Genomic DNA, 14,027 nt, shown 5'->3' with positions numbered 1-14,027 from the left:
CCCCACTCCTCCCCAGCATCCTCATCCCTTCCATGGGTCCTCATCCCTAGCGATATCCTTGGCCTCTCTCAGGCATCCTCTTCCTTCCTCAAGCAGCCTCATCCCCCCCATGCATCCTCATACCTCCCAGTTGTCTTTGTTCCCAAGGTCTTCATCCATCCCTGAAGAACCTCATCATCCCTCCCTAGCATCTTTGTCCATCCTGACTGTCCTTGTCCCACCCAAGTGTCCTTGTCCCCACCTTACGCTGCCACCCACCCGCCGCTGGCTCTGTGCAACCCTATTTACATGGTGCCACCCAAATTAAAGACCATCCCCCCCACCCCCCGATGTCCCCATCCCTGTGTCCCCAACCCTAGCCCTCCACTTCATCTCTTCTCCTGTGCTGGGCAGGGAAAGGGGGGACCTGGCCGGCGGCGGTGGCCGGTCCCTTCCCCACGGTCCCCTGGTGTCCTGCTGCGCCCCGAGCCATGGCCACGGGAGCTGGTGGAGCCACGGGATGAGACACTGCCCGTGGTGGAGCAGGAGGGTTTGCTGTAGGGGACAACCTCATCTGCAAGGGAGGGGACAAGGTTGGGGCTGGGTGGTGGCACCCCATAACCTCTTGGGGACATGGTTGGTGGCTCCGGCTTACCACGATGGGTGACCTTGTGCTCAGCCCCGCTCAGCTCCCTCTCTGCTGAAGGCCTGGGGGTCTCACCTGGTGGTGGCACCGGTGGTGGCGGCAGGTCTGTGGTGGAGAGCAAGGAGAGGGCTGATCCTCCCCTTTTCCCCTTGGAACATCCCAGTTTTCCCCTTCCTCTCACCTCCCTGCGGCTTTTCCCGGCGGTAGCGGCTGCATTTGGGCTTCAGGTGACGTTTTGGGGTGTCCCTGAGGGTTCTCCCTGGGAGTGACACAGGTTCAGCCCCACCACAGCTGATGGAGTCCAAACCCACCCATCATATCCCCTCAAGGGCTCACCAGTGCTGGGGGGGCAGCGGGCACGGGGTAGGGGGACGTCACCCATGTCTGGACTCGGCAGGGGACTGAGTGCTGGTGGTGGGGTACCGGTGCCATGGGGGGGTCTCCTGGCAAAGAAGGTGTGGGGTGAAGCCAACGCAAGGAGCTTGGTGGCCACCATGGTGCTGGTGCAACCAACCCAGTGCAGTGCTGTGCTGGAGCCAAGGAACCCATGTGGTGGTGGGAAAGCTGGATGGCAATGGCATGGATGGGCCTGAAGCGTCACAGCTGGATGGCAGGGCCACAGCTGTATCGCAGCTTCACACCAAGGGTTGCAATGGTAGGGCTGGCTCACAATGGCACATCTGAAGCACAGCTGGATTGCAACCACACAGATGGGTTGCAACCACACAGCTGGGCAGCAGTTGCACAGCTGGGTCACAGCACAGCTGGATTGCAACCACACAGCTGGGTTGGAATGGCACCACTGGACCATGGCAGAGCTAGGCCATGACAGCACAGCTGGATGGCAATGTCCCAGGTCGCTCGTGATGGTGCCCATCACAGCTGCACATCTGAATTGTTAGGCTACGGCCATCCCACAGCATCATGAGTGGATGATGGCAGCACGGTCAGAGCACAAATGGACAGCAGGGATGTATGGTGACAACATGGATGGATGAAGAAGGAACATCTGGATTGTGGTGGGACATCCAGACCCCAATGGAACACCTGGACCCCAGGGGCATGCAGGGCCAGATAGTGACAATATGGCTGGAATATGACAAGACATCTCGGCCATGATAGGATATCTGGACCCTAGTGGGACATCTGTGCCCCTGTGAGACATCTGGACCTCAATCACATGGTCAGACCATGGTGGCACAGCAGGGCCGGATGGTGAAAACATGTCTGGATTGTGATGGGACACCCAGAGCATAGTGGGACATCCAGACCCTGATGGAAGACCTGGACTAAGTGAGGCCCATCTCCTACCGGGGGCTGTCGATGTCTCGGAGGCGGGGGATGTCCTCAGTGGCCCGAGGCGATGGTGTCAGGGTGGCAGTGGACCGGCAGCCAGAGGACGCGGTGGGTGAGGACGCGGCGGTGGCACAGGCGACATCCTCAGCCCCGTACCACCCCTCCATCCCCAACCTGTGGAGTGGGGACACACGGTGGGTGCAGGGGCCGGCATGTCCTGTCCCCATCTAGGTCCCCACACTGACCTTCCAGATGCTTCTTCATCCTCATCCTCCTCCTCCTCCTGCTCCTCCTGGGTGCAGTGGCTGAGCTCGCTGGCCGAGGGGGGTGGTGGCAGCAGCTCTGTCCAGCTTATGGCTGGTGGCTTCACCGCTTGCCCCAGCTTCTTCCCTTTGGTCCCTGTGGTGAGGAAGGATGCTGGGGGGGGCTGTGGGGAGGGGACAGTGCCACCAGCACCCATGTGTCCCCCCACCCATCCCACCACCCTACTGCGGGGTGCCTGCGGGGCTGGGACATCCATCAACTGGGGGTAGGAGGTCCCATGGTGGGAGAAAGGACGAGGAAAGGTGTGGAGATCCTCGCCGCCAGCCTCAATGGTGCTGTAGACCGGCCCCTCGGCGGGCCCAACCCCAAATTGCTCTGTCTGGGTGATGTAACGGGTGATACCAGCATCTGTGGAGGACAGCCAGCACCATCAGCATCCCTGCCCTTGGCAGGGGGTAAGAGCTAGGTGATCTTTCCAACTTTGGTCCTTTCTGGATGAGCTTTCCAACTAGATGGTCCTTTCCAACCCAAACCACTCCACGATTCTATGATCATGGTTAACCATGACCTTCCCAACCCAAGCCACCCATCCCCATGGTGACCTCTCACCGTTGTAGTATCTCTCATTGGTCCTCAAGCAACTGTTGCCACCACCACTCCATGTGTCTGCCAGCCATGGATAACCACCACCTGTGGCTGCCCTGCAAGGAGATGGGATGAAAGGATGCACTGGGAATCCTGGGAACAGGGTGGGAATACCAGGGGGGTTACCTGTGTGCCGGAGCCGGGAAGGCGACTGCGGGAAGAGGTTGGGATGAGGGTGGCTGGGGACCACGCCGGGTCCCCATGGGCTTCCCATTGGGTGCGTAGGCAAAGGATGCTGCAAGGAGAGAGGTGGATGATGCTGTTGGGGTGGTAAATGGTGAGGGGGGGGCCCCAAGGATGACACCCCATTGTACCTGTGAAGTGGCTGAGCTCCTTCTTCCTCCGGCGGCGGCTATAGAGCCACGCAGCAACGGCAGCCAGGATGAGCCAACACGTGCCACCAACACCAGCGATGAACACCGGCTGCCGGGCCACTGCGGCCAAGCGCCCGGCCATGCTGCTCCCGCCTGCCATTCCCTTGTCCCGCTGCACCGGGAGCGCTGCAGAAACATGGGACACAGTGGTGGGAGCGCTGAGAAGGGACCACGGCCACCCAGAACCCATGGGTGCAACGAGGAACTCACCAACGCGAATGGGGATGGGGACACTGCGGACGCCCACCCCGGCACTCGTGGCGGCAGCGACCTCAGCGTGGTACAGGACACCGGGAACCAGGCCCTGCAGCATGGCCACCAGCACCGAACCCTCCACGCTCTGGTTGATGTGGAAGCGGCTCTCATTGGCCAGGCACCAGATCTGAGGGGAGAAGGTCACGAGGAGCCATGCGGATGTGGTGCGGTGGTGCCAGGAGGGGATAGAGGGGACCCGATGCACCCCATCACCCTTCACATCTCACCCCACAATCACATCCCACGTCCCCATCACACCCCACCACCACCCCTTACCCTGTAGTCCCGGATGACCCCGTTCTGCTCTGCCAGTGGGGGCGGCTGCCACGAGATGCGGACGCTGGTGCCATTACCAGTCACAGTGACACCTTGCGGAGGGGCACTGGGTGCTGCGGGGTGTCACATGTGGGGTGTCACCCCCAGGGTGTCCCTATGGGTCCCACCACCCCATCCATCCACTCTCACCTGCCTCAGGGGTGCTCAGGGCTCGCACTGCGCTGTCTGGCCCATGGAGGTGGTGGAAGAAGGGCTGGACCTTGACCTCGTAGTGCTGCCCATGGCGCAGGTCAGTGAGCAGCACCCCGCGGTCCCCTGGTGCCAGCAGCACCCGCGCATCCTCCCAGCGCCCACCGCGGCGCCGCAGCAGCACCCGGTACCCCTGCAGGAAGGGTGCCTGGTGCTGCACCTGCAGAGCAATGGGAGCGGATGGGTGCTGGGTGCTGGCACTGGGAGCTCTGCGCTGGTGGTGTGGGGCAGCACTCACGGTCCAGGAGAGGCGGACGGCACCCGGGGGAAGCACCTCGGGCTCCTGGAGGTGCACGGCCACTCGCGCCAGGTCCTGCTGCACCTTCTCGGGGTCCAGCCCCGGCTGCAGGGTGCTGGGGTCTGCCCAAAACATGACAGCAAGAGGGGACATGAGCATCTTGGTGGTACCATGGAGTGTGGGTGCTGTGGTGACACCGTATTCCCATGGTGGATCAGGAAACTCATTGGGTGAGGATGCACACAAATGTTTTGGTTGTGTGGGTACCTCCATTAGTACCACTAACAAAGGGTGCTGGGTGCATGGGCACCTCTGTCAACATCAGCAAGCAGAGATGAACCCAAGGGTGATGGGTTCATGGGCACCTCCGTTGTCATCACCAAGTGGAGATGCACTGAACAGTGGTGGGTCCATGCCACCTCCATCAGTATCAGCAACTGAGAACGCACCCAAAGACAGTTGTCACCTCCATCAGTATCACCAAGTGGACACGCACCCAAGGGTGCTGGGGCCATGAGCATCACCAGCCTCACCACCAGGTCTCACCTTGGGTGCACACGGGCTCCGAGGCACCGCTGGGGTCGCTGATCCCATGGGCATTGACCGCTCGCACCAGGAAGATGTAGATGGTGTTGGGGACGAGGCCAGTCACGGTGTGGGTCTCACCCGCCACCTCAGCTGCCACCGTGCGCCACGGGCCACCCTCCTCCTGGCTGCCATGGACAGAAGGGACCATGGTGGGGTGGCTCTGGGCCACCACATCCCCATGCACCTGGAGGGGACGCTCGTGTGGTACCTGAAAGCCTCCACTATGTAGGAGGTGACACCGGTGGCAGCGCTGTCCTCGTTCCCTCTCCAGCTAAGGGTGACGCTGCTCTTGGTGACGTTGGTGACCACAGGGGTGGAGGGTGGCCCAGGGAGGACCCCGGGCACGGAGAAAGGTGGGGACAGGTCGGGCCTGGCACCTGTGGAGAGGTGCATGGAGCTGTGGGGTGGCTTCATCCCCAGGGCCACAGTGTCCCCGGTGATGTCCCCATGACCCACCGTGCACCTCCAGCGTGATGCCCCAGCGTGTGTCACCCTCCGGGCTGGTGGCCACACACTCATAGTGCCCTGAGTCCATCACCTGCGAGGGGAGAGCTCCTGCCCCACCACCCTGAGCACCCATCGCCTGGCACCCAGCACCCTGAGCACCCATTGCCCACTGCAGCCACAGCCCTTTGCACCTACCACCCCTTGCAACCAGCACCCTGAGCACTCATTTCCCTTTGCACCCGCCAGTCCTGAGCATCCACCACACATTGCATCCACCAACTTGAGCACCCATCTGCTTTTGTACCCATCACCCTTTGCCCCCACCACCCCGAGCACCCACCAACCCCTGGAACACACCCATCTGAGCCCCACCAGCCCTGAGCACCCATTTCTATTTGCACCCAGCACCCCGAGCACCCATTGCCCTTGGCACTCGCCACCCTGAGCACCCATTGTCCCTTGCGGCCACAACCCTTTGCATCTACCACCCCTGAGCACCCACCACCCTGCACACCCACTGCCCCCTGTACCATCTCCCTGAGCACCCTTGGCCCCATCCCACCCTGTGGCTACTGCACTGGCTCACCCGGAGGCCGGTGATCCGCAGGGAGCCGTTCTCCTGGAGGCTGGCGCGGGGCTCAGCACCCACCAGGATATTCCCATCCTTCAGCCACCCCACACTGGCTGCGGGGTCACCACCACCACCCCACACTGGACATGGCAACCGTGCCGTGGCCCCTGCTGGCAGCACTGTGTGGTTTGTGGGACCCCATTGGATCACTGGTGCTGCAGGGGAAAGGCCGGGAATACCGGGAATGGCGCGGTGCTGGGTGGTGTGGTGGTGGATGCTGGATGTCCCCATTGTCTGCTGCGGTGGGACTCACCTTCTTCCACTTCCAAGTGCGCCTTGGCCAGGATGCTGCCGGCCACGCTGATGGCCTGGCACAGGTAATTCCCAGAGTCGGAACGCTGCACGTCCGAGATGGTCATGGAACCACCGGGACTCACCGCAAAGCGGCCGCTGGGATGCGGGGACTGTCCAGGGAACAGCAGGGTCTGGGGATGGAGGGTGCTGAGCTGGGATCTCCGTCTCACCACACATCCCCATTGCACCCTGGGGACAGGAATGGGGACAGGGACAGACCTGGCTGCCCTCCTTCTGCCAGAACACAGCGGGTGGTGGGTTGCCCCGGCTCTGGCACTGAAAGGTGACGCTGTGGCCGAGGGGGATAATCTGGTCACGGGGCCCGGTGACAAGCTGGGGGGGCACTGTGGGTGTAAGGACACACAAGGGCTTGGGCACTGCTCAGCCAGCACCCATGGGTGCTCCCTGAGGGGACCCCCCTTACCATGCACCATGAGGGTGCCCGAGGCCTCGGAGCGCCCCACGCTGTTGTCAGCCACGCAGGTGTAGGTGCCCTCATCCTCCGGGCGCAGCCGCACAATCCGCAGGGTGTTGTCGGGAAGCACTTCCCACCTGGAAGCGTTGTGAGGGTGTGGAGTGCTGCGGGGATGTGGGGTGCGATGGGGATGTGGGATGCAATAGGGATGCAGGGTGCTTTGAAGACGGAGGACACCACAGGGACATGTGATGCTATGGGGATACTTGATGCCATTGCGATGCCATTGGGATGGTGACACTCACCTCCCTGGTGGCATCTCGCCCTCCTCCTTGCGCCACCGTGCCGAGGGCTGCGGGTCCCCCACTGCCTCGCACGCGAACTCCACCGTCCCCTCCACCAGCACCGCCTGGTTCAGGGGTCTCCGGCCGAACCCCGGGCGCTCTGTGGGGCCATCGTCAGCTCCATGGGATGCCACCCCCCCCCCGCAGACACCCCAGAGCCGCCACCCCCTGTCCCCACGCACCGAGGACCACCAGCTCTGCCGGCTCGCTGTCCTTCTCCCCCACCACATTGGTGGCCACGCAGACGTAGACGCCAGCGTCGCTCTTGCGGGTGTTGGCCAACATCAGCTTCCCACCGCGGAGCTACGGGCAGCCCAACCCAACCGGGGTGGGTTGGGATGGGGTGGGGATGGGGTGGGTTGGGTTGGGATGGGGTTGGATGGGATCAACCTCCCTTGTCCCTCACCGTCAGGCGCTCATCCGTGGCGCTCAGCCGGGCTCCGTTCTTCTTCCAGGAGACGCTGGGCTCCGGGTGCCCGCGGGGTGGGACACACTCCAGCACGGCCGGTTCTCCCGCTGCCACCACCACGTCCCCGGGGGGCTGCCGGAACTCATCCCTCAACACTGCGGGATCAGCCCTGCCTCAGTTTCCCCATTGCATGGAGCATTGCATGGGGCAGGACCCCCACACCGAGCCCCGGCCCCCCAGGTCCTGGGGACTGAGCCACACTGAGGTGCCACCAGGGACCCTGGTCAGTGGGTGTCAGAGGTTTTCACTCCTCTGCAATCAGTTCTTGGCTATTTTCAGTTGTTTTCACCTTTTTCTTGTAATTTCTTTCCCGTTATTTTCCTTTCCCTTCACTCATTGCCATTTTCCTCCCCTTTTCCCAACTTCAAGTCCAACCCATGGTTTTCCACTTGTTTTCAGTGCTTTTTCATGTATTTTCACCTATTTAAGTTGATTTTTTCACTTAGTTTCATATATTTTTCACTTATTTTCTTTCATTTCCATATACTTTTCACTTCTTTCCAATTATTTCCATTGATTTTACTTATCTTCATTTATTGTTTTCACTTCTTTCCAATTATTTTTCTTCATTTTATTTCCCATTGTTTTCACTTCTTTTCCTTTCCTTTAACTACTTTGCTTTCATTTCTTTTCACTCATTTTCATTTATTTTCACCTATTTCCAATTATTTCCAGTTATTTTTTCTTCTTTACATTTATTTCCAACTATTGTCACTTTTTTTCACTTCTTTGCACTCATTGTCACTTATTTCAAATTGGTTTTACTTATTTTCCCTAATTTTCCATTATTTTCTCTTCATTTGTTTCCCCCTTATTTTTCCCAGTTTTCACTCCTTTTCACTTCTTTACCCTCAGCAAAGTCTGGGCTTCTGCAGCCCCTCAGCCCCACAACCTGGGCTCAGTGGTGACCCCAAATCTCCCCAGAGCCCTAAATCCACCCCATTCCTGTCCCACTCAGTCCTAGCCCATCCCTCTGCCCCAATCCCATCCCATCCCATGGCTGTCTCTGATCTGACCCCATCCCACCTCTGTCTCCAATCCCATCCCATCCGTGGCTGTATCAGATCTGACCCCATCCCATCGCTGTCTCCAATCCCATCCCATCTCATGGCTGTATCTGACCTGATCCCATCCCATCTCTGTCTCCCGTCCGTGGCTGTATCTGATCCCACCGCATCCTATCCCATCTCTGTCTCCGATCCCATCCCATCTCAGGGCTGTACCTGATCTGATCCCACCCCATCCTATCCCATCTCTGTCTCCGATCCCATCCCATCTCTGTCTCCCGTCCGTGGCTGTATCTGATCCCACCCCATCCTATCCCATCTCTGTCTCCGATCCCACCCCATCCCATGGCTGCCCCCGCCGCACGGAGCAGCGCTGCGGGCACTGACCGGCCACATGCAGCGAGGCGTTCCTGCTGGTCGCCTGCCCCAGGTGGTTCCTGGCCACGCACACGTAGACGCCCTCATCGTGCCTCCCGCGCCGGCCGTGCAGGACCCGCAGGAAGAACAGGGACCCCCCCGGCAGCAGCGAGCGGTGGGAGCGCGGCTCCTCCCGGTCCGTCTCCACTCGCTCCCCGTCCTTGTACCACTCCACGGCGGGGGGCGGGCGGCCCTCGGCCTTGCAGCTCAGCGTGGCCGGGTCCCCCCGCGACACCAGCACGTCCGTGGGGTGCTCCACGATGCGGGGAGCCGCGTCCTCCAGCTGCGGGTGCGACCCTGCTGGGAGCACGGGGACCAGGAGGTGAGATAAAGAGTGGCCAGGTCCCAGCCTGTTGTATTGCCCCCCCAGCCCCAGCCCAGCCCACGGTGAGTGCTGGTGGGGTGGCAGCAGGATCGGGCTGGTGTCAGACCTCTGACGTATGAGGAGGGATGAGGACAGGGGGACAAAGCAGCTCCGCTCACAGTAACCCCCCTTTTCCACCCAGATTCCAACAGGGCATCCCACGGAAAATAGATCTGAAGCTAAATTCCCCCAAAACGTTTTTTTTTTTTCCATCAACTGCAAGTGCTGATTCCCCAGAGGGGAGCTAGGAACTCCTGGATGCTTCGGTTTAAGCCTCAAAATGCCCATATTGGGTCTGTGGGGCTCTGCCAGGCCAATTCCTACTGTTAGAACATGGGAATGATGGTGCACTCATTAATGCTGGGATAATTAATGCTGGGATAATTAATGCTGATTAATTAATGCCCCACTGGTGCTGCACTTCAAGCTGTGCTCGCTCAGTGTCCTGCTGCCCACAATACATGCGTATACACACGCATGGAGCTTGCACGCACATATGTGCATGCACATGCCAGGACATGCATGCAGTCATGCACAGGCCCACAGTCATGCATCAGCACATGCCAGCATACGTGTGTGTACTTACAGACACACTTGCACATGTGTGCATTCATACATACACTTACAGAGATTCATCCTACGTGTGCATGCAAGCAGGGGTGTGCATGCACTCACACACACACAGCCACACATGTATTTATGCACACATGCACTTACACACGTGTATTCACACAGGGCTGTGTATGCACAGACAAGTGATGCTCATGTGTGTGTGCATGTGTGCAAATGAGGGTACGTGTTTGCACTGTGTTTGCACATGTGTACACATGGGCACACTAAAGCACATCCACAAACGCATGCACACACACGTGTCCTCCCTGTTTGCACATGTGTGCACACACGTGAGCATCATGGCATCATGGGGTGTGTGGGGGGTGTGATTTGGGGCGCCTGGGGGGTGTGTTGCCATGAGGCTGGGATGCGTTGCCATGGGGACACAGGATGCTGCAGGTACCAGTACCCTGGGGGGCAGCAGCGGGGGTCGGGGGGGCGCAGCTGGGCCCTGTGGCTAATTGGGGCAAGTGGGGGGTTAGGGAAGAGCCCTCCTGTGCTCAGGGAGGGCTCCGGGTGGTTTGGGGACACCCGGAGCCAACCGCAGGGGAAGATCAGGCTGAAAAGGGGGGGAAGCTCAAAAGTGGCTTGAAATTCAGATGGACAGCCCATTCCCACACATCCTCCCACACTTTATCCTTGGACTCAGGGACACGGGGCTGGTCTGGGACACAGGAATAGGTTGGAGACACAGGGTCTCTCCTGATTTGGGGACATGGAGATTGTTTGGAGACACAGGGCTCGTTTTGGGGACACTGGGGCTGGTTTAGGAACAAGGGGACTCTCCCAGCTCAGGATCCAGGTATTGGACTGGGGACACAGGGACTCCCGGTTCGGAGTCTGAGGCTTGATGTGGGGACAAGGGGGCAGTCTGGGGGACATTGGGTCGCTCCTGGTTCGGGAGCATGGTGTTGCTCCGGGGACACCAGGACAATTTGGGATCACCAGCTCAGTCCCAGTTCACGATCGGGGGGTCGGTGTAGGGACACGGGGCAGGTTTGAGGACACCGCGCTGGTACCAGTTCGGGGTCTCGGGGACTGTCTCGGGACACGGCATCGCTCCCGGTTGGTCGGGGGACACGGAGCCGGTCCCGGCGTGGGGACACGGGCACAGTTTGGACACTCCGGGTCAGTCCCGGCCTGGGGACGTTGGGCAAGTCCCAGTAAGGGACCTGGCTGGGGCTGGGGGGTGCGAATCCGGACTGGGGACAGCCGGACACGGGGGCAGCGGACTCAGGGCCACGTACCGTTACCGGAGTCGAGCCCGGGGAGGTGCAGCGCGGCAATGGTGCGGTTGATGTCGAGCAGGAGCTCTGAGGAGTTGGAGCCCTCGACTCCCAGCGAGTCCGCGAACAGGTTCATCTGCAGCAGCGTCTTCAGCAGGTACCGCAGCATCCTCGGCTCGGCAAGGTCCGACCCGGCTCAGCTTGGTTCAGCTCTGCTGAGCTCGGCTCTGCACGACTCAGTGCGGTTCGGCACGGCTGAGCTCGGCTCGGCTCGGCTCAGCACGGTCTGACCCGGCGCGGCGGAGCTTGGCTTAGCTCAGCCGGGCTCAACTCAGCCTGGCACAGCCCGGCTGGGATGAGCCCAGCTCGGGTCCGCGCAGCTCAGCTCAGTTTTCAGCTCAGCCTGGCTCGGCTCACTTCAGTCCAACTCAGCTCAGCCCAGCCCTCTTCAGCCCAGCCCAGCCCGGTTCAGCCCAGCAAAGCCCGGTTCGGTTCAGCTCAGCCCAGCCCAGCCCAACTCAGCTCATCCCAGTTCAGCTCATCCCAACTCAGCTCAATTCAACTCAGTTCAGTTCAGCCCAGCCCAGCTCGGCTCATCCCGCAGCACCGCCTCCCGTGTCCGGGTCCGGCGTGGATGGGGGCGCGGCCAGAGGGTGAGGGGGATGCTGAGACCACCGAGAGCCTTGAACTTGGGAGGGGGGGAAGACCCACAAGCGTGTGCGAACGGTGCTGTTGAATTGGTAATTAGCAATTAGCCCCTTAATTAATGTGATGTGTGAAGCAATGCGGCTCCTCCAGCGAGCCCCCGAACATGGGAGGTCGTTATAGGGGGGTCGTTACGGTGGCATTAACGATCTCCTTGGAATAGGGAAAAGAGGTGAGGGGATGATGAGATGGGGGAAAAAAAGGTGTTGGGAGTGTGGGGAGCATGGAGGAGGTTGGGGAGGAATGGGGGAATGGGGAACATATCTGTGTGCATATCTGATAGGGAGAGTAGGAGAAGGGACCTCACATCTGGATGCAGAGCGGCAGGCGAACCCGGGCAGCACATATGGGGAGGAGGTGTGAATATGCCCCAAGGGAGTTTCACATCTGGAAAGCTCTTGGGACACATTTGGGCACCGAGGGGCTCTGAGATGTTCCGATCTGGGAGGGTTGGGTGCTTTGGGCAAACATCTGGGCACACAGCTGAAGAAAGCCACGGGGATGCCTGTGCACATCTGGAGAACGGGGTGGTTTGCAGCCGTGCACATCTGGAGGTGCAAGTAGGAGGAAGGTGAGTGCACATCTGGAGAGCTCGCACCAGCACACTTCCTCTTCAACCTAGAGCTGTGCTGGGGCCACATCTGAACCCCTATGCACATCTGGGACCTCTCAGCCTCACCAACACCCTCCGGGCTCTCTGTATCCCATCAAACCCGCCGTATCCCGGCACTGTGAGACTCCCATTCTGGAGTCTCAGGGGCGATGCATTATTCATCCTTCCCTCCTGCAGCCCAGGCATGGAGAAAGTAAATATTAATTTCATAGGACCACAAAGCTTTTCCCGTTTCTCCTGCTGGGAATGTGGCAGCCCAAGGATTTCCCGGTAGGATCAAAAGATGAGAAATAAATTATCCATAGGATAACAGGTTTAACCAACTATTATCCAAATAATTCTTCAGTATGGAAGTTGAAGGTGATGCTGGAATATTAAATGCCGTGGTATTCCCCATCCCCATCTCTTTTTGGGTGTTCCCAAAAAGCTGAGCCATGGGGTTGGGATATCTCTGGCTGGAAATAGGGGCTAGAAAGGGGGTGTTAACCCTGCTTTGAGATTTTGGGCCTCTTTTCAAGGAGTTCTTTGAAGAAAGAGGGAAATTTTAATGGGAATCCTGGAGTTTTTGGGGGAAGCCCAAGGGATTAAAGTGTATTAATCCCGCTATGAGGCCCGAGGCTGCAGCGATGGGCTCCCCGGGGTGACACTCACACATCCATCACCTCCGAGATGGGTTTGGGATGGGGAATGGAGACAAAGGAGCCGCCTCATCCCGATGGATTATCCTCTCTCCTGGCTTCATCCCTGTTAATCAGCTGGGCAAACAGCGGCCGCCGGGGCAGCGCCTCCTCGTTAGCAGATTTATGAGCGCGTTTAATTGTGCTTTTATTCCACGATTAGCGGCTGTTTGCGCAGGCTTTGCCCAAACCAGTCCCAAATCACCCCAAAGTTGATTTGGAATTGGGAAAACATGGGGTTGATTCCCTGTTATCCTCGTTATTCCTCCTCATTTTCATTGCATCCTTCCTCATCCTCCTTTTTCCCACAGCTCCACAGGGCATTATCGGGATAGGGAAACTGAGGCACAGTAATGACGAGTGACAAGGGATTTGTCCGGGCAAATGAGGTGCTGGGGAGGAGGGTGTGTGTGTGTTTAAATCCTTCACATCCCCTTTATTAACATCCCCCCCGGGGCCCCCCAGCCCGGTTTGCTGGAAAATGAGACTTTGGGAATATTTATGGAGGCTGGGGGGGGGACACACACATACACGGCGGGGGATAGGGGGGAAAGGGGTGGACAGGGAGGGAGAGGAGCAGCTGGGGGGTGGTAGGGAGAGGAGTGGGGCTGGGTGAAGGTGGGGGTTTAATGATGTAGGGGATGGCACTAGGAGGAAATACGGGAATGTACTGGGATAATATAGGGGATTACACTGGGATGTTGGAGGGGATGTTACTGGGATGATATAGGGGAGCATACAGCGATGATGTAAGGGAACATCCTGAGATGCTGCTGGGGATTATACTGGGATGATGGAGGTGATGACACTGGGATGCTGTAGGGGAGTGTACTGCGATGGTACAGGGGAACATATTGGGATGCTATAGGGACACATACTGGGATGCTGGAGGGAATGATGGTGGGAGGCTTTAGGGGGTGACACTGGGATCCTTTAGGGATAACGCTGGGATGTTTTAAAGAATGATGCTAGAAGGCTGCAGGGAATGATACTGGG

The 14,027-nt window shown here is 59.2% G+C and overlaps 1 protein-coding gene across 1 annotated transcript; it reads right to left on the bottom strand.

The window, feature by feature from the left end:
• Positions 1-314: 314 nt before the first annotated feature.
• On the bottom strand, positions 315-11,268 carry ROBO3 (roundabout guidance receptor 3). Its single transcript, XM_057425999.1, has 23 exons — positions 11,058-11,268; positions 8,805-9,131; positions 7,348-7,505; positions 7,124-7,244; positions 6,903-7,041; positions 6,607-6,734; positions 6,402-6,526; positions 6,142-6,313; positions 5,844-6,043; positions 5,267-5,348; positions 5,019-5,187; positions 4,769-4,935; positions 4,223-4,344; positions 3,925-4,144; positions 3,736-3,848; positions 3,145-3,586; positions 2,957-3,065; positions 2,795-2,886; positions 2,167-2,593; positions 1,937-2,095; positions 962-1,068; positions 807-884; positions 315-730 (listed from the first exon to the last, which is right to left on the bottom strand). Exons 1-23 carry the CDS (start codon positions 11,203-11,205, stop codon positions 369-371), a joined length of 4,167 nt encoding a protein of 1,388 aa, XP_057281982.1. The 5' UTR covers positions 11,206-11,268; the 3' UTR covers positions 315-368.
• Positions 11,269-14,027: the final 2,759 nt, after the last annotated feature.

This window comes from Pezoporus wallicus, unplaced genomic scaffold (assembly GCF_028554395.1).
Source record: "Pezoporus wallicus isolate ANWC-B61680 ecotype Strahan unplaced genomic scaffold, APGP_CSIRO_Pwel_v1 contig_8797, whole genome shotgun sequence".
In the NCBI taxonomy this organism is placed as follows: domain Eukaryota; kingdom Metazoa; phylum Chordata; class Aves; order Psittaciformes; family Psittacidae; genus Pezoporus; species Pezoporus wallicus.
Note: the sequence above shows the minus strand (reverse complement) of the source record. Positions and strands in the feature narration are given on the sequence as shown.